A 19,181-nucleotide genomic window follows, 5' to 3' on the forward strand; every position below is an offset into this window, starting at 1 on the left:
GGTGGCAGTTGAGGAGCCAATTAGAGGAGGAGATATTGCCCGCTCCTGTCAAACATTCGCACCCGGTAGGGAGCGATATAGAGACGCATAGTTTGAGTAACCAGCCAATCGAAGGAACGGAGAGGCAAGAGGGTACATATAGAGCCAATCGGAAGCAAAGAATCTGTTGGCTTCAGCCAATCAGAGGAGCCGGACCTGTCCTAGGCATTGTGGAGCCGATGGGAAAAGCAGAAATGTGCCCACACCCGCCAATCGGGCGGGGCTGCTGTGCTTGAGGCGGCTGATTGTGGTGCTGGCCTCCCAGCGGCAGAGGGCGCAAATAGAAGGTGGCCGGGTTTCATCAGCGCAGCTGCCGAGGCAGGAGTGGAGACGGCGCTGTTGTTGTCGTGTTGAGAGCTCGCCGCCGCCGGACCTAGCGAGCAGGTAGGCGGGGGGGCTCACCGGACGGGGGAGCTGGCGGCTAGGTCCCCCATCCCCGTGGGGCAGGCTGTCCGTTGCTCCTCACCGCCCCCGGCGCGGGGGTGGGGGTGCTCTCGGCCCACTTCCCCCGCCACTCCCCCGTTACGGAGGCTGCTGTGTCGAGGTTTGGTTTATTCCCCCCGGCAGCCAGGTTTCCCTGGTGCCTTCCTCTTCCTCAGCTCGTATTAATCTTGTGCTTGGCTTGGTGAAGACCCTCGCGGGTGGTTCTGCAGGGGGCTCCTGATGGCCCCCTCGTTCGGTGACAGGCGGGGGCGGGGAGGTGTGAACACATGACAGGCAATGCTAAGTGCCCGTTGCGAAGTACGGGCCGGGACTCTTTGGGGGTGATTCCTCTGTGGTGTGAACGGAGCGTGTGTGGAACCTCTTCCAACCGCTGATAATCCCTGCTGAGGTTGGAGGGCCCCGGTGAGAGTGGGGAGTAGGGAGGGAGGTGCTGGGGGACAGGCCGCCGCAGCCTGTCAACTCTTTCAGCCTAATTGTGACTTGACAGAACTTCAAAAGCTCCTATCCACTCAGTCTGGTCAGTTTTAAACAATGATTTTCAGTAAGGGCAGGTGTTACAGCCGCTCCCGAGTATGGCAGCTATTTTTTGTGGTTTTACAACTGCATTTTCCTATGGCTTTTAAAATGGCAGTTTACTGCCCCTGTTGCTGTGTGATTAGAGTGAGAGAAGAAAAAATAATTGGCAAAGGAGGGAAGGCGACTATAAGAAACTCATTATTCAGTATTAAAACAGTATTTTAACCGATTTTCAGGTTCACCCTAAAGAGTAGTAATGAACAGTCACTAGTGTTACACAGTCACAGTTTGTGGTGTGAGTTACCTTTTCCTTTTGTATATGATATTATTTATTTCCTGTATGTTAAGAATGAATTTGTTTGTTTATAATTGGTATGAATTAATTTCTACAAAGTTAAGAAAAACACCTTAATATATGCAAAGTGCTATCACGTTCACAAATTGAGCAGTCAGGAGAAATATACAGAAATACTTAATCCTTCAGTTATAGTAAATGTTACTTGAAAGTAGTAGGCAAAAAAACAAAACAGAAGTGATTTTAAAGTTGATGGTGTCTCTATAAAGACACGTTGTCAGTTGTAGGCATCAGATTTAATTAACTGTGGTTATCTTGGTGAAACTTCTGTCAATATAATTTTCTTTATTAATACTTTCTGTCTAAACAAATATTTTAAGCATCTTTCTTTATTAAAAACAAACCTCAAGCACCACCCCTCTAAAACAGCCTGAACTTCATGGGAGTGAGAAGTAACTTTGCAGTGCTGATATCTTCTGTTCTAGGTTTTCAAGGGGGGGTTAAAAATGACAGGGAAAGTGTGACAGCATAAAGGAAAACAAAACATGATTAGTGTCTTGCCTTGTCATAAGTGGGAAGAATCTAAACATGCTGTAACAAAACACTGCTGATAAATAACTTTTAAAATTAGTGTATTATTCAGCAGTTGACATTTAGCTTATTTTCTGTTTCACTTACTATATTTATATGTTTTCTCATAAACACAGTTTAATTTAGTTTCAGTTTAAGTACGAACTACTGCAAATAAAGTAGGGGAGTTGGGATATTGCAGTTAAGAGGAATTTTATTAAACAACTTGTCATGGCACAGGACAGTTCACTAATGGTTTCTTACTACTAACCATAAGTAATTATCTTAAACTTAATCACTGTGTTTAAAACTAGTAAATACAGATTGTATTTTAAATAATGCCATGTGAATTTTTTTTTTCTGCATGGAATGCAGTTTTGATGGGACTGGGAACAGTGGAGACATCCCTGGGTATATATGGATGAGATCTCAACCTGGAGCAACTAGGAAAGTGTTCCATGTGCTCTCCCTGCTTCCCTCTTCACCTCCCATTTGCTGTCAGTGCTTGTGGGGGGTTGGTTCTCCCCCCCCCGTGCTGCAAGACTTGGGAAGGGTATCGTGTACTGAATCTGGGCAGTGGGCCTGGCCTGCCCATCACTGATGCTGCTGTTGGTGATGGGGCCTGGTAACGAGGCCAAGTGATTGGCTTCTGCCTACAGCAACTGGATGGGGAGAGAGATTGCTACTCTCTGCTGCCTAGGTGAGTAGGCATTTTGGGATCCCAATTTCAGCCCCACTCTGAATTGAGTTGCTTGATCTCTTTTGATGCCAGGGGCTAGGCTGATGGCCAGTTCTGGGATCTAGAAGGGGCTTTTTCTGATATTGCAAAACTGGCAAACTGCCAGCTGGAGGTGGTATGAGTAGTTTAAATTACAACTGCCACAACTTTGGCAGGTTCCAATGTAATTAGTGGGTTAGAAAGTGCCCACTTGAGGCCCCTTTAACTCAGTGGTTCTGGACACAGCAATGCATTGTAAGGGGATCTGCCTCCATATCTTTTGCAGCTTGTGGCACCATTCATCTTATCACTTCTACCTCTGGCATAGCATAGAGGAGGATAGTGGGTTGGGGCTCAGGCTTTAAATCAGGGTCCCATGGCTGGCCTGAGGACGTGGAGGGGGCATGGCCTTGACACCCACTTTAAGGTTTATGACACCCAGGGCCATTGGTGCCAGTGGAGAATGGCACTAGAACAATCCTGCAAGGTAGTTTACAGTTTACCCTGAAATCTAGAAAAGCACATACTATTCATTATGATAAGTGTGTGTTCTGAGTTTCAGCTTTCTAGTGTCAGCTGTTTTCACTAGTGGTGCATGGAGGAGAGAGTAGGGGAGAGAGAGAGAGAGAGATCATAATAACTGTTTTCACAAAGGGGGAAGGGTAGTGTGTGTAACTGATATGACTGGTTGGAATTTTGTCAAAAATAAGACACCCCCCCAACCAAACCAAACCCCCCCACAGTTCTTGGGGTAGACACCAACTATGGAAAGTGTTCAACCTAGAAGATGAACGTTTAAGAATTATAATCACACTTTGTACTTGCTTATAATAGAAATTTTTTTAACCTTTGCAGAAGCATTCACTAGAGCTCTAATAATCTGAATGAAAACTGTGTCTTTTTAACAATTTTGTTATTCTTCATAATTGAAACTGAATTACAGGGCAGTCAATTTGAAAATAATATCTACAAAATTGTTTCCTAAAATCCACTCCAAAATGAAGAATTTTTAAGTAACGTTCTTATCTTACCAGGTCATGATGTGAAGTTATTTTAGTAAATAATTTCTTTGTTAGCTACTGCACATGTTAAGCATAGGGCATGCCATATTATATGAAGTCTTTTTTACAGTTCTTTGCTCACCTATGTCAAGATATCTTGATATATATATATATATATATATATATATATATATATATATATATATATATATATATATATATATATATATATATATATATATATATATATATATATATATATATATATATATCCCACAGTGCTCTGCAAAGCTAAGCATAGCTTTTGACATTAGCGAATATAAAGCCTGTCAAAGGCAAGATACATTTGTTCTGTGTCCTAGTACAGGTACCTTCACAGTTTAAAATATAGTATCCAAAACAGAGATCAGGAGAGGTACAGAACAGCAAGTTAAGGAACTGATACAAACTGGTGGGTAGGATCTTAGGTGACATAAAAAATGCTTTATAACTTGTAAGCAATTGTGCTATAAATATAAGTGGTTGGGGGCATAATTCAAAGCACCCCCACTGTGGAACAGCACTGCAAGAAATGGCTTCCCAGAAGGATTGGTATCTTGTTAACTCTTTCCTTTCCATATTGTACTGCTTTTTTGGGGGCTATGTTTGGTTAGTTGATCTCTTAAGCATTCTTAATAAAAAAACCATATGTGTAGTCAACTGGCTACACTTTCAGACAATATTTTGCAGCATTCTGTTGGGGTCTTTGACAGTTTTACCCTTTTCAAACAATCAAAATTGAGAGGAAGTTAATAAAGATGATAGTCTTATTGTTAGCAACTGTTTTCTATTAATTGAGGTTTTCATTAGCTTGACTTAAAATGACTTTTTTAATGCTACAGTCTGAGGTTGCATACATAGGTCTTAAAGTTTATGATATGCTAATTCTTGAAACTGGTCAGACCTGCTGAATTGTGGCTATGTCCCTAAATACAGTTTTTTGCAACTCTAGTGTCTAACGTTTCCATTTTATAATTAATGTTTCTGGCTAACAACAGTTTTCTTGCTTCAAAGAGTCTTTGTGCTCACCTAATTTGTGACCTTGGGCAAGTCACTTAACTTCTGTATCAAAGTTTCAGTTTCCCCATTTTGCAAAGGGAGATAATGATACTTGCCTTCCTTTGTAAAGTGCTCCAGGATCTCTGGATGAGAAGTGCTGTATAGAAAATGTGTGGTGCTGGTTATTGGTTTTGAGTTTTAGCAGTTGATCAAAGTGATCTACTTTCACTGACATCCGTAATCTGAATATCAGAGGTGGCTGCATATTTGGTGATAATGCAGTTCAGTACGTTTCATGTGGATGGAGTGTACCTTATTCTCATGATGAATTTCTTTCCTGGATCTTCATGACAGTTTTGTTATTGTTGAGTCCAAATTTCTTGTACCTAAAGAAAAATCTCTGGCACATTCTGGATGTTAAAGCAAGCCTTTAAAATGTTAATTGAGTGCATCAGATATTGTAGAATATAGAAGAGGCTCCTGTCTTGTCCAATGGTGGAGGGAAAGGAAGTGTCCAAGCCTTTTACATCAGGGTGAATCAAATGGGCTATTGAGGGTAAAAAGTGTACTTGCAAAAATTGATGAGGAAAACAAAACCACAAAAATTTGGTGACAGCTTGGAGTATTTAGTAAAAAAGAAAAATCTGATAGTACAGCTCAGGAAGGAGAGGTTGATGCTGAAGACCTCACTTACTACGCTTCCTTCCATTGATGACTTTCTTAGGAACAAGTTGGCCCATTGTGTTTAAGAGCTGCTGGTAGAATGCCCTTCTGGAGGGAGGCATTGCCTAGGTTATTCATCGGTGGTATAAGGTTACTTCAGTGCACTGTCTTTTTCTGTGAAATAGGATGAATTCTTGTCCTTCATGGTGAAGATGACCGTCTGTTCAAAACAGTTTTGCTAGTCAAGATTTAGTGGCTGAGGAGTAAGATATAGATATGATATAATTTTTTTTTTTTTTGGTCACCTTCACAGCAGTAATTCAGGAATTTTATTCCATAGTCAGGCAGGGCTTTGGAGCTGTGCTCCGGCTCCGTTCCAGCTCCAGGCAAATACCTGCAGCTCCGCGCTCCAACTCCGGGCTCCGCTCCAAATCCCTGCAGGTTCTGAGTGGACCTTGAAGTAGTGGTGCTACAACCTGCTGCCTTTACATTTCATCTATTCTTCTTCATTGGACTGCAACCTTTGGGGAATAGAATGGAATATGAAGGCAATGGTTTTTAACAATCTGTGGTTATAAGGTCTTGTCAAACTAAATGTTCACTGGTTCTATGGAAGAGCAACACTGTCCATCACAGCTTTTTGGAAATCCACTCTCTGGAGACAGCTTTGTGATGTAGTCCTTAGATAGGGAGATGGAAAAAGTTCCGATCTTTGTCAGAAATGGTGTGTGGACTAGCAAAAGTTGTGGGTACCTCTGTTGTCCTCCTCTAGGCCAGTTGGATCAGTGAACATCTGACTGTGCAAGTCAGACTCAAGATAACTTGGCTGAATCTCATGGTAATAATGGATATGAGATTTTGTGCCAGTCTTGAAGATGTCATCTGAGCAAGTATTCAAGTCACCTGGTACAATTAATGTTGGTGATTTAATTATTTATTACAGTAACTCCTCGCTTAACATTGTAGTTATGTTCCTGAAAAATGCTACTTTAAGCGAAACGAAGTTTTGCTGACAGAAGGCAAGAGTTGATGCTCCAGCTGCTGGAGCATCAAATTGATATGCTCCAGCATATGGTTGAGCTGCAGGAAAGGCAGCAGGAGCAGAGACTGCCGCTACAGCCCCTGTGTAACCAACAGCCCTCCTCCCCAAGTCCCATTGCCTCCTCACCCAGACGCCCAAGAACACGGTGGGGGGGCCTCCGGCCACCCAGTCACTCCACCCCAGATGATTGCCCGAGCATCAGAAGGCTGGCCTTCAATAAGTGTTAAAGTTTTAAACTGCAGTGTGTCCTTTTCCTTCCCTCCTCCCCCACCCCTCTCGGGCTACCTTGGCAATTATCCCCCTAGTTGTGTGATGAATTAATAAAGAATGCATGAATGTGAAGTTACAATGACTTTATTGCCTCTGCAAGCGGTGCTCGAAGGGGGGAGGGGAGGGTGGGGTGGTTGGTTTACAGGGAAGTAGAGTGAACTGGGTGGGGGGGGGCGGAGGGTTCATCAAGGAGAAACAAACAGAAGTTTCACACTGTAGCCTGGCCAGTCACAAAACTGGTTTTCAAAGCTTCTCTGATGCGCACCGTGCCCTGCTGTACTCTTCTAACCGCCCTGGTGTCTGGCTGCGCGTAATCAGTGGTCAGGCGATTTGCCTCAACCTCCCACCCCTCCATAAATGTCTCCCCCTTGCTCTCACAGATATAGTGGAGCGCACAGCAAGCAGCAATAACAATGGGGATATTCTTTTCGCGGAGGTCTGAGCGAGCCAGTAAGCTGCGCCAGCGCGCTTTTAAACGTCCAAATGCACATTCCACCACCATTCGGCACTCGCTCAGCCTGTAGTTGAACAGGTCCTGACTACTATCCAGGCTGCCTGTGTACGGCTTCATGAGCCATGGCATTAAGGGGTAGGCTGGGTCCCCAAGGATCACGATAAGCATTTCAACATCCCCAACGATTATTTTCTGGTCCGGGAAGAAAGTCCCTTCCTCCAGCTTTCAAAACAGACCAGAGTGCCTGAAGACGCGAGCATCATGTACCTTTCCCGGCCATCCCACGTTGATGTTGGTGAAACGTCCCTTGTGATCCACCAGGGCTTGCAGCAGCATTGAAAAGTACCCCTTGCGGTTTATGTACTCGGTGGCTTGGTGCTCCGGTGCCAAGATAGGAATATGGGTTCCGTCTATCGCCCCACCACAGTTTGGGAATCCCATTGCAGCAAAGCCATCCACTATGACCTGCACGTTTCCCAGAGTCACTACCCTTGATATCACCAGGTCTTTCATTGCCCTGGCAACTTGGATCACAGCAGCCCCCACAGTAGATTTGCCCACTCCAAATTGATTCCCGACTGACCGGTAGCTGTCTGGCGTTGCAAGCTTCCACAGGGCTATCGCCACTCGCTTCTCAACTGTGAGGGCTGCTCTCATCCTGGTATTCTGGCACTTCAGGGCAGGGGAAAGCAAGTCACAAAGTTCCGTGAAAGCACCCTTACGCATGCGAAAGTTTCACAGCCACTGGGAATCGTCCCAGACCTGCAACACGATGCGGTCCCACCAGTCTGTGCTTGTTTCCCGGGCCCAGAATCGGCGTTCCACAGCATGAACCTGCCCCAGTAACACCATGATTTGCACATTGCTGGGGCCCGTACCTTGTGTGAGGGCTGTGTCCATGTCAATTTCCTCATCACTCTCGTCGCCGTGCTGCAATCGCCTCCTCGGCTGGTCCTGGTTTTGCTTCGGCATGTCCTGGCTCTGCATATACTCCAGGACAATGCGTGTGGTGTTCATAGTGCTCATAATTGCCGCGGTGATCTGAGCGGGCTCCATGATCCCAGTGCTATGGCGTCTGGTCTGAAAAAAGGCACGAAACTGACGGAGGGAGGGAGGGGCGACTGACGACATGGCGTACAGGTACAGGGAATTAAAATCAACGAAGGTGACTGTGCATCAGGGAGAAACACAAACAACTGTCACACAGAATGGCCCCCCCAAAGATTGAACTCAAAACCCTGGGTTTAGCAGGCCGTTGATTTCACGGAGGGAGGGGGAAGCAAATGAATACATCTATTTTTTACATCTTAAGCTGGCAGCAAATGGTGCAGCATGACTGATAGCCCTTGGCATCTTCTGGGTGCTTGGCAGAAGATACTGTATTACGATTGCTAGCCATCATCGTCAAGACGGTTCAATAGGACTGCCGGCAGGACTGAGTCTCCAGGAGACAAAGCATGTCTGCCCAGGTGCCTCTGATTGAACTGGAATACGACTATGACGGATATCAATCTTAATACACCATCTACTGCCAAAAGGCAAGGGGCTGCTGCTGTGTAGCAATGCAGCCCCACGTCTGCCAGCACCCAGATGACATATGGTGACGGTGAGCTGAGCTGAGCGGGCTCAATGCTTGCCGTGGTATGTTGTCTGCACAGGTAACCCAGGTAAAAAGGTGCGAATCGATTGTCTACCGTTGCTCTGACGGAGGGGGAGGGGCCTGACGGCATGTACCCAGAACCCCCCGCGACACTGTTTTGCATCATCAGGCATTGGGATCTCAATCCAGAATTCCAATGAGCGGCGGAGAACTGTGGGATAGCTACCCACAGTGCAACGCTCCGGAAGTCAACGCTAGCCTCGGTACTGTGGACGCGGTCCGCCGGCTTCATGTGCTTAGAGCATTTTATGTGGGGACACACAATCGACTGTATAAAACCGATATCTATAAAACCGGCTTCTATAAATTCGACTTAATTTCGTAGTGTAGACATACCCTTAGCTATAATTGACTTTCTATTTTATCTCTTTGGTATCAAGGGTCACAATAAGAAATTCTGTACATTCAGTGGAACAGAGAACTTGAGGTCCTTCCACTAAGTTTCTTTATGACTTGAGGGACTTTTTCAACTCTGTGCGACATTTTAGGCATGGTTAAAATGGGAATAATTCTTATACCTTACAGTGATGATGTAGCTTTTTAAGATCCTTGGATGAAAGGCATTAGAAAAATGCAAGGTATTAACAGTAAATGCTTTAGGGTTACTTCTAGATTTTAATTAAAAAGTTGCTCATCTGGAAAATCTACCTTTTGGCTGAAATAATAACAGGAGTACTTGTGGCACCTTAGAGACTAACAAATTTATTAGAGCATAAGCTTTCGTGGGCTACAACCCACTTCTTCGGATGCATCCGAAGAAGTGGGTTGTAGCCCACGAAAGCTTATGCTCTAATAAATTTGTTAGTCTCTAAGGTGCCACAAGTACTCCTGTTATTTTTGCGGATACAGACTAACACGGCTGCTACTCTGAAACCTGTCTTTTGGCTGAAGTATCTTATGGCCTGGAATTTTCTCAGCCTAGAAGTGTGTGTGTTTAAAGTTTGAACAAATTATCTTCACCTGTTCCACAGGTTGGGTTTATAGGTTGAGCATGGTAAAGGTCAAAAGTGCATAAATAACAGATGACTGTTTTTGTTTAGGACTGTTGCCCTTTGTGAGAACTTCATCGGAGAACAAAATGTTACTCATGGTTGCTTCCTCTTCTTTCTGAGCAGTCGAGAACATTTGTTTAGGATAGGAATCCATTTCCATAGTCCTCATTCTCTGTAGCATAGTTCAACTGTCAGTGTGGACAGTTAGAGCTTTTTGGATGAAGCTTTGAATTGGCTCTAAATTTTCATTTGAACTGATTAGTATAGATCCATGCTAGTCTAAGTCTATTGGCCCAGCCTGAGAGGCTTGCTCCTCTGGGCTCCAAAATGCTGTGTAGACATACCCTTAGGCTCCTAAATAACTCAAATGCTTTTGAAAATTTTCTTATTTTCTTTAAATGTTACAGTACAGATACCCCAATTACTGTTGTCAGGGGTGTTTGTATGAATTATAGGAAAAAAATGTATTCATGCATTGAAGAGGAGCGAGACCAACTGATAAGGACATGAGAGAGGCCATACTGGATCAGACCAGTGGTCCACCTAGCCCAGTATCCTGTCTTCCAACAGTGGCCAATGCCAGATGCTTCAGAGGGATTGAATAGAATAGGGCAATTATTGCATGATCCATCCCATGTTGTCCAGTCCCAGCAACTGATCTATGGATGCACTTAGCATTTTCCATTGGCACGTTAGACAACTTTTCTAATAGCTGCACACAATTTATAAACATATCATGATTAAATTCCCAAAATCTATTTATCATAAAATGACTTTTGGGGAGAAATATATCCTTTTACAACTATGCTGAGTGTAATAACTTTAGATATTTGTAATGCATAGTTTAAAAAGTATTTCACTTTCAACCAACCATTACAAATTATTTCCTTTCCACATGAACACTTGTTGGACAATGTCTTCTTAACTTATCAGAATCCTCCTTTCTTCTTGTTTGTCTGAATATGATTTTTCCTGAGGGCTATTCTTCCTATATGAGGAAAATTAATGAAATTAAATGGGAACTTCATAGAAATATAGAATCCTTTAATTTATTACATACAGTTTTTAAACTTTATAATTTTTTTTAAACAAAATTAATTCAGCTCTGTTTAAAAATAAAACAAAAACCCTTCCTTTTCCTCCAGAAGGAAGCACAGCTTAACTGTACACTTGTATGGTAACTTTCAGCATTGAGCAAGTTCTGTTCTAGGAGCAATCTTACTCAACCATAGTTTGAAGAAATATATCTTGCTGTTAATGCCGTCATTTCAGAATCGGTATTGCTCTTGCATTGCAGTTAGAGGGCAGATAGAATTGCATTGGCTATTGGGCCACGCTTAGGGCATTCTTGTATTGAAACTGGTGTGCTGTATTACTTTTTTGTCTCTTTTTATATAAGGAGTGACTTATGTGTATTTTTAAGATTGTCAGGAACACCAAGAGCATTGAATGTAGACACTCCTTTATTGTAAAAGCGGGGGGATGAGGAGAAATAATTTGATAATCTGAACAAATGATTGATTAACCTTTAATGGCTATAGGACCATTAACAAGATAATAAGATAAATGAGTTAAATTGAATGATATTTTAACTAGGGATATAAATTATTAAATGGTCAAACAGAAAGCATTAGTCTTACCTTTAATCCCCAGCCCTGGGCTGGCCCGGCTGGAGGGCCCCAGCCCCTCTCCCTTTAATCGGTTAACCGGTTAAAGGATATAATTTTAAGTTTTAAACAGTTAACTTTTTCAACAATATTTACATCCCTAATTTCAACAATACCTCTTGTTTCTTCCAAGGCTTAATCAGATTAATTTGTATTAAAGCTATGACACAAAAGACAAATGTCTACACTTGAGCTCTTTCTGGGTTTGTCAAAGGAAAGCCAAACATTGTGATGGATTTTAATTAATGTGTGTTGATCACAAAACTGAGAGGCTTACTAATTAGAATCCAATTAGCTTGCTTTTAATTCTGTCAGCAGTTAGGAGATGAAGATACGAAAACATCTCTCTAGATTTTGTCTTCATATGGTATCCTTCATATTTGAGGGTATTCCAACATATTTTTCAGTAATAAATGAAACAGTATTACGAGTTTATTTCCCCTGCAGGAAATACAACAGCAGTTATTGGTGCAAAATATTTTGTGAGCATCTGCTGGTAGTTTAGCAGTAGTGCAGTGAATTTGTTTTTTGAGACTAGGGTTGGGCATTTGACTGGTCCAAAAATCTCCCATAAATGTAAACAAACTTGTTTGTCTTAGCAATTGGCTGAAGAAGAAGTAGGATTGAGTGGACTTGTAGGCTCTCGAGTTTTACATTGTTTTGGTTTTGAGTGCAGTTATGTAAGAAAAAATCCCTACATTTGTAAGTTGCACTTTCATGATAGAGATTGCAGTACAGTACTTTGTATGAGAGGAATTGAAAAATACTGTTTCTTTTGTTTCTCATTTTTACAGTGCAAATATTTGTAATAAAAATAATAAAGTGAGCACTGTACACTTTGTATTTTGTGTTGTAATTGAAATCGATATATTTGAAAATATAGAAAAACATCCAAAAATATTTAATAAATTTCAATTGGTGTTCTGTTTTTTAACAGTGCGATTAATCACGATTAATTTTTTTAATTGCGATTAATTTTTTTTAGTTAACTTTTTTTTTTAGGTCTGTTGATTAATCGCAGTTAACTCACATGATTAAGACTTTATGATCTCCAGTAGGCTTAACCATAGGTACTTATGCCAAATTACAAAAAAAGTTACTTAACTGAGTTGTTTTAATTCAGAATAATTAGAGACAGAATGAAATGAAGTTATAAAAAATGAAAGAATGGCACCATGATTACTCCTGGGGGAATTTTAAGCCAAAAAATTAAAAATTATGCGCACAATATTTTAAAATTCTGCAAAATTCTGTATATTTTATTAGTCAAAATAACACTATATAATCACACCAGTTTCAGTTATTTTGGTAATTTATTTCAGCAACTACATCTGTAACAATACAGACACACAATTTCCCGCAGGAGCAGAGTTAAAGAAACCCCTGTTTCCTATGCCCTTCCCCCTCAGAGCCCAGCAGGGGGGTGCCCCTCCAGCCCAGACACCTGCACCCCTTCTTCCTTCAGAGCTCAGCTGGAGGTTCTCCCCAGCCCCGATACTTGCACCCCGCCTCCCCCAGAGCCCAGGGATCCAGAGGGAGTAACAGCCTGATGCTGGGTCCTAGGTTTGTGTGGAGTTTCCTGTATGCCGCCTCCTTCCTTCAGGGTGTGCCAAGAACTGCAGCTGCTGGGAGTCCTCCATCTCCTCCTCCTCCTGCTTTCTCTCCCCCTCCCCACCCTGGTGTCTTCTACTTGTAAGCTAGGCTCTGCTGGGTCCAGTGGCCCCTAGTGGTGGCCAGCACCTCTACAACCCATTTCTGTGGGAGAAAAAAGAAATCCTGCGCTCACAACATAAATTTCTGCGCAAATTCTGCATGCGCAATGGCGCAGAATTCCCCCAGGAGTACTTGATGCAATCAAAGAGGTAGCCATAGCCTATGTTAGGGCATTCTTGCTGGAATATTTGACCAGGGTCAAATAAGTGTTCAACTGACAGCTTGCCAAGCTTGTTTGAGACTGTAACATGGTCCTTCGCCATCTAGAGTGGACAAGTCCACAAATAGCCAGAGCACTTACCACTATTTGGTAGTGGTTAGCCTGGCTATTTTTGCACAGGCACTTACACACTTCCCTTATAAATCTATCTAGTCCTTAATGAGTGGAGGAATAACATTCTCAGCAGGTGAGAGGAATAGAAACAGAGATTGGCAGGGAGGTACTCTTTGAAATTGTTACATGCAACTCAGGGGGCGGGAGGGAAGAGAATGTTGGGTTAGACACTCGGCTTATACCCACCCCTGGTATGAACTTAATTTTAATGCATTGTCTGGAAAAAATGTCTTCTCATTCCTACTTCAGTGCAGAATCAGCATTGTTATTGAACCTCGCCCTGGTATGAGATTTGAACCTTCGGTCTAGAGGCAAATATGCTAGTGAGTGGGTCATGTTAAAAGCCTCTGTTTATTCTTTCAGAAACCGCAGAATTAAAAAGTGGATGTGCGGGGTAACATGTCCAGTGTACCCGAAGACAGAAGTATCAGACAGCAGGTCATCAAGAAAGGATTGCAATTTATACAGTAAGATCTTATGACAGATGTTCTTATGGGTTTTGTGTGTGTGTGTGTGTGTGCGCGCAGTCCTAGTTAAAATGTGGCTAGTCCTTTTATTTATACTGTCTTTTTAAAAAGTGAGATAAGGGTGAGCATTTGGCCAATCAAACTTCGTTATGTATGCACATTTCAACATACTCTTGTTTTAAATGTTTAGGGGCTTCAAATTGACCCTCCCATTTGCTTTAACGAAAGTAGGAGATAGGTCTCCTGTTTTCATGTGGCATTGTGTGTCATTGGGGTAAGCCAGGTGCAGCACTCTGTCTGAAGAGCGAAGACTGTTACTCCAAACAGCAGTTGTCGAATATGGGGAGAGAAAAGAACACCTGTATGTTTGGGGAAGCTGTGGGTGTAGTGCAGATAGTGAAAGTGTGATCCAGAGGAGCTCAGCATGCTATTTGTAGTAACATCTGCTGACCTTGAATGTTAGTTGGTAGGGCAACTCCCATCTTTTCATGTTCTCTGTATGTGTGTGTATATATATCTCCTTACTATATGTTCCATTTTATGCAGCCGATTAAGTGGGCGGTAGTCCACGAAAGCTTATGCTCAGATAAATTTGTTAGTCTCTAAGATGCCACAAGTACTCCTGTTCTTTTTTTTTTTCTTGAATGTAGAGTTCATCTTCTATCTATGTGCCTAAAAGCCCCTTTAATGTAATACTGGAGGAGGAAATGGTGAGGGCCTGTGTTTTCCTTTCATACACAGCCCCTTCTCAAAGCAGGATATTTGCCTACTCCAACCTGGAAATGGAGCGGGAGGAGAGGCCTTGGAGAGCAGAAGACACGCAAGCTTTCCTCTCTTATCACAACATGGCAGTTCAGACAGGCTGCTGGGAGAAAGAGCAGCTCTTTAAACCTCAGAGAGAGGAATGGGGTGCTCCAACATGAAAGGCTTGTTTCCCCGCAACCGGCCTACTGAGCTCCTTAGTCCATCCCAGCTGTCGCTATTTTCAGGGGAAGGGAAATTCTTCCCTTTCCCATTCATAGACTGCCACAGATTCTCGGTGGAGCAAAAGTAAGATGATCCTTCCTGTGCTCCCCTACCTCCCAATATTGTTTAGTTGCAGTTTGAAGCAGAAATGGTCTTGTCTCTCTTCAGTTCCCAGGGCAGCACTGACTGCCTGAGGCAGTGATTACCCACCCTCTACTGATGTTCAGAATGTATCTGATCAGGGTGTGGGAGTTCTATGCTGATAAAATTACAGAAGTGGGAGGGGGTCAGTTAGGGCCCCCAAACATTTTTTTTCTCTCTTTCTACCTGTCCCCCTCTCCCGTGTATGTAGGGATGCATTTTCAAAGACTACATTAAGGTTGCTGAATCAAGCACTTGGAAGTTAGGGAATGCCAGAATTAAGGCTGACCATGCACCCTTAATTTAGGCTACTGGTGCATAAGCATTACAATAGTGTGCAATCATGTAATTAACAGCTACTCTTTTCCCTAGGACTCCTGCCTCATTAGTATACAAAATGGATGGTGCTCAGGGAATGCATTAGTTTTGTCTGTAGCACTCAGAACCCTTAAGTTGAATATTTGTTTTTAACAATCTATTCATTTACAAAATTTGCTTATCTTTAATTCCTAGGTCTACTTTGCCCTACCCAGGGACACAAGAACAGTATGAGGTAATGGAGTTATTTTCTGAAATCTATTAGAAACATATGATTCTATAATGGGTGGAAATCTCTTCCTTGTGGTGCTTTTAAAAAAAAAAAACTTGCAAAGTTTTTCTGAGGGTCTAAGTGACATTTTTACTAGTTTTTAATAGTGATAAACTACAGTGGTATTTACCTTTCACTATCTTGTCCCACCCTGCCATGTATATAATCAAATATTTGAATGCACAGAAATAACTTGTATAGTAGCTCAGAGGGAGAATTTTTTAACTGCCAGTTCACTCAACCTTGGCTACAAATTTAGATCTTACAATTTCAAGAATCAAGATCGTGTTCTATTTTCAGTAAAGTTAGTTTAGCACCCCATTGCTGATCAGGAGGAGGTAGCTTCACCATGTGAATCTACCAGGCATCTTTCTGCAGTTGTAGATAACTGGTAATTGGTTTTGCAGCTCGCTTTCTGTTGATATTAAAACTCTCCTTTCTCAGTGGTTTGAGTCTTGGACATGAACGGGCAACTGGTCTGATCCAAACATTTCCCTTCTGAGACTTCAGTGTGAAATACCAGAACATAGATATATAATGTGTGTGTGCGTCGTACATCTTTCATGAGCTGCTTTGTCAACAGTTGTGGCCCTACATTTATGCCTAGGTTTTTTGGTAATGGGTACCTTAGAAATGCCTAAATAATACTTCTCTTGCTACTTTTATGTAGTGTATTTTCTTTTAACCTGGAAACCAAATCTTTGCATTCAATTTTTTTCCCATTAACTTGTTGCGAGAAAATTGTGAGTTATGTATTCAGAGGTATGAAATGTTTGCAGAGAGTTCTTCTGTTCATGAGTGTTTCTTTGTTCCAGTTATTCATACAAGAGCTTGTTAGAAATCTCTTCAATGAAGGGAATGATGCGTACCGAGAAGGTGATTGGGGAAGGTCACTGAGCCACTATACAGAAGCTTTAAACATATCAGATTATGCCAATTCTGAAGAAATCCACATTTCCAATGAAATACTAGAGAAGTTGCATGTAAACCGGATAGCATGTTACTCAAATTTGGTAAGTTATTTTTATTTAAGCTTTTGCTACTTTTCAGATAGAGTACATTAACAAAACATGAAGCCATAGAAAATTCACTAGTAGATAAAGGGCTCTTGGTTATGGTTTGAGAATTGTCAAAATGATTCAAAACTTGAAGATTCTCTATCTTCTCTCTTTAAATATGTAAGCATGTGTCTAGATATTTTTAGACAATAATACTAGAAGTATCCTATTAATATAAAATGGTCATACCAGACTCAAATGCTGATAAAGCGGTAGGTTCATCCTTCAGATAGGATTTGTACAGCTAATATACCCACTTCCCTACTGTCTCTTTGCCTGTGGGTGGACATGGTTCTTGGGGGGCGGGAGGGGGATCTTAATGATGCCCCCTGTTTTCTCTGGGCTTTATACTTAGGTCACCCTGGTTGAAAAGGACCACGTGTAACCTATGTAGGGAGCATAAGTATATACAGTACCAGTGCTGCTCCTTAATTGTCTAGAAAAGTTGCTAATGAATGAGGCCATATACTTCGTCCTCGCACAAATAATCTGTGGTGCCTCTTCTAAAATTTTCCATTTGTCATTTACCATTAGTGATCCGTTTACAGGTACATCAACAGCTATCAAGTACAAAGAATTAATGAACCAAAGGCATTATTTCTGTTTCTTTCCTTTCCAACTACATAAAGAAAATCCTGTCTTATTTCCAGAATGAATTCAAAATAAAATCTTAAAAACTTATACTACTTCTACCTTTTGATTCACCCAGAACTGAACTATCCAGAATCTGTCCAAGTAATAGAGCTGTTTGTCTTTCTGTGAGCCAGATACACTGCACTTCTGTCAAATAATATAAACTAGGATCATGAGGCTTAGTAGAAGCAGGCTTTAGTACTTTTGCTGCGTGAACTCTCACTTTGTAAGGTAACTATTCTGCCGTGCTACCTGGTTGAATTATGTTTTAGCTGGACTACAAAGAGGGTTCTAGCATACTTTGGCAAAATACTGTCTTCATTTGCAATCTGACTGCACAGCATTCCATGCTTATAGTAAGAACAATAAACAGCTGGTGAATTTTGGGTCAGAGTTACTCACTTTTATCCAGAAGTAAAACATTAGGAAAGAATAATATCCTAAGAAGAGAGCTTACTTGGGAACTGTACAGTTTTTCAGCACTTTTTGATTTAAATATAGGCTATTTGAATCTACTGCTCTAGCAACAAAATATTATTTGTTGAATAAGCCCTTAAACTTTTTTGCCTTTCTCACAGAGATTGCATGATAAAGTTCTAGAAGATTGTGAAATAGCTTTAAGATTAAATGAAAATAATTTCAGAGCTCTGTATCGGAAATCCAAAGCCTTAAATGAATTGGGAAGGTATAAGAAGGCTTACGATGTTGTAGCAAAATGCTCTCTGGCTGTACCACAGGTAAGTAAATTATATGTTGTTAAATTTACTTTACAAATAATGTTCTGGAAATAGCTGGTACTTTATGTAGTACAATGTTTTCTCGAATACTTACTCATTGTACAGTAACTCCTCACTTAAAGTCGTCCTGGTTAACGTTGTTTTGTTGTTACGTTGCTGATCGACTAGGGAACATGCTCGTTTAAAGTTGTGCAATGCTCCTTTCTAACGTCGTTTGGCAGCCGCCTGCTTTGTCCACTGCTTGCAGGAAGAGCAGCCTGTTGGAGCTAGCTGGTGGGGGCTTGGAACCAGGGTGGACCGGCAGCCCCCCTATCAGCTCCCCGCTCCTCTAAGTTCCCTGTGAAGCAGCTGCCAGCAGCCTAGCAATTGCAGCTATCCCTCCCCCCACTGCCATGTGCTGCTCCTGCCCTCTGCCTTGGAGCTGCTCCCCGAGCCTCCTGCTTGCTGTGCGGGGTGGGGGGGGGCTAATGTCAGGGTGTCCCCTTCCCCCCTGCTCCTACACCCCGCTTACCCCTTCTTCTCCATATAGAGCAGGGTGGAGACACCGATGGAGAGAGACAGAGAGAGCCTGGGGCAGCAGCTGCTGTCTCAACTTCCTGATCCATTTAAAAAGACAATGCACTTAAGAGTGGGTCAGCTTACTTAAAGAGGCAGTGTGCATTTCTCTCTCTCTGTCTCTCTCCGTCTCCCCCATACACAAGGTGTGTGTATCTGTCTCTGTCTGCTATGCTATCTCCCCTCCATTCCTGCTGCCTTGTAGAGTGAGAGGCTACATTAACAACAATGTGTTAACCCTTGAGGGCTCAGCCGAGTGCTAGTTCATCATTTAGCACAGGGGTTCTCAAACTGGGGGTTGGGACCCCTTAGGGGGTCATGAGGTTATTACATGGGGGTGGGGGGTCGTGAGCTGTCAGCCTCCACCCCAAACCCTGCTTTGCCTCCAGCATTTATAATGGTGCTAAATATATAAAAAAGTATTTTTAATTTATATAGTGGGGTTGCACTCAGAGGCTTGCTATGTGAAAGGGGTCACCAGTACAAAAGTTTGAGAACCCACTGATTTAGCAGCAAGGCATTCCCTGGGAAATATCCCACCTCTTCCACCCTCTAGCTTTACCACCTCAACCAAGCTTCACAATCATAGTTGTGAACAGTATTAAATTGTTTGTTTAAA

General features: G+C 42.3%; 1 protein-coding gene across 1 annotated transcript in view; it reads left to right on the forward strand.

The window, feature by feature from the left end:
* Positions 1-342: 342 nt before the first annotated feature.
* ZC3H7A (zinc finger CCCH-type containing 7A) overlaps positions 343-19,181 on the forward strand; it is a 50,946-nt gene continuing 32,107 nt past the window's right edge. Inside the window, exons 1-5 of the mRNA XM_065411696.1 lie at positions 343-423; positions 13,780-13,883; positions 15,504-15,543; positions 16,395-16,592; positions 17,849-18,007. Of these exons, the coding sequence (XP_065267768.1) occupies positions 13,816-13,883; positions 15,504-15,543; positions 16,395-16,592; positions 17,849-18,007 (465 nt within the window). The 5' untranslated portion in view covers positions 343-423; positions 13,780-13,815. The remainder of the gene's footprint in view (positions 424-13,779; positions 13,884-15,503; positions 15,544-16,394; positions 16,593-17,848; positions 18,008-19,181) is intronic.

The sequence above is a fragment of the Emys orbicularis genome, chromosome 10 (genome assembly GCF_028017835.1).
Source record: "Emys orbicularis isolate rEmyOrb1 chromosome 10, rEmyOrb1.hap1, whole genome shotgun sequence".
Classification (NCBI taxonomy): domain Eukaryota; kingdom Metazoa; phylum Chordata; order Testudines; family Emydidae; genus Emys; species Emys orbicularis.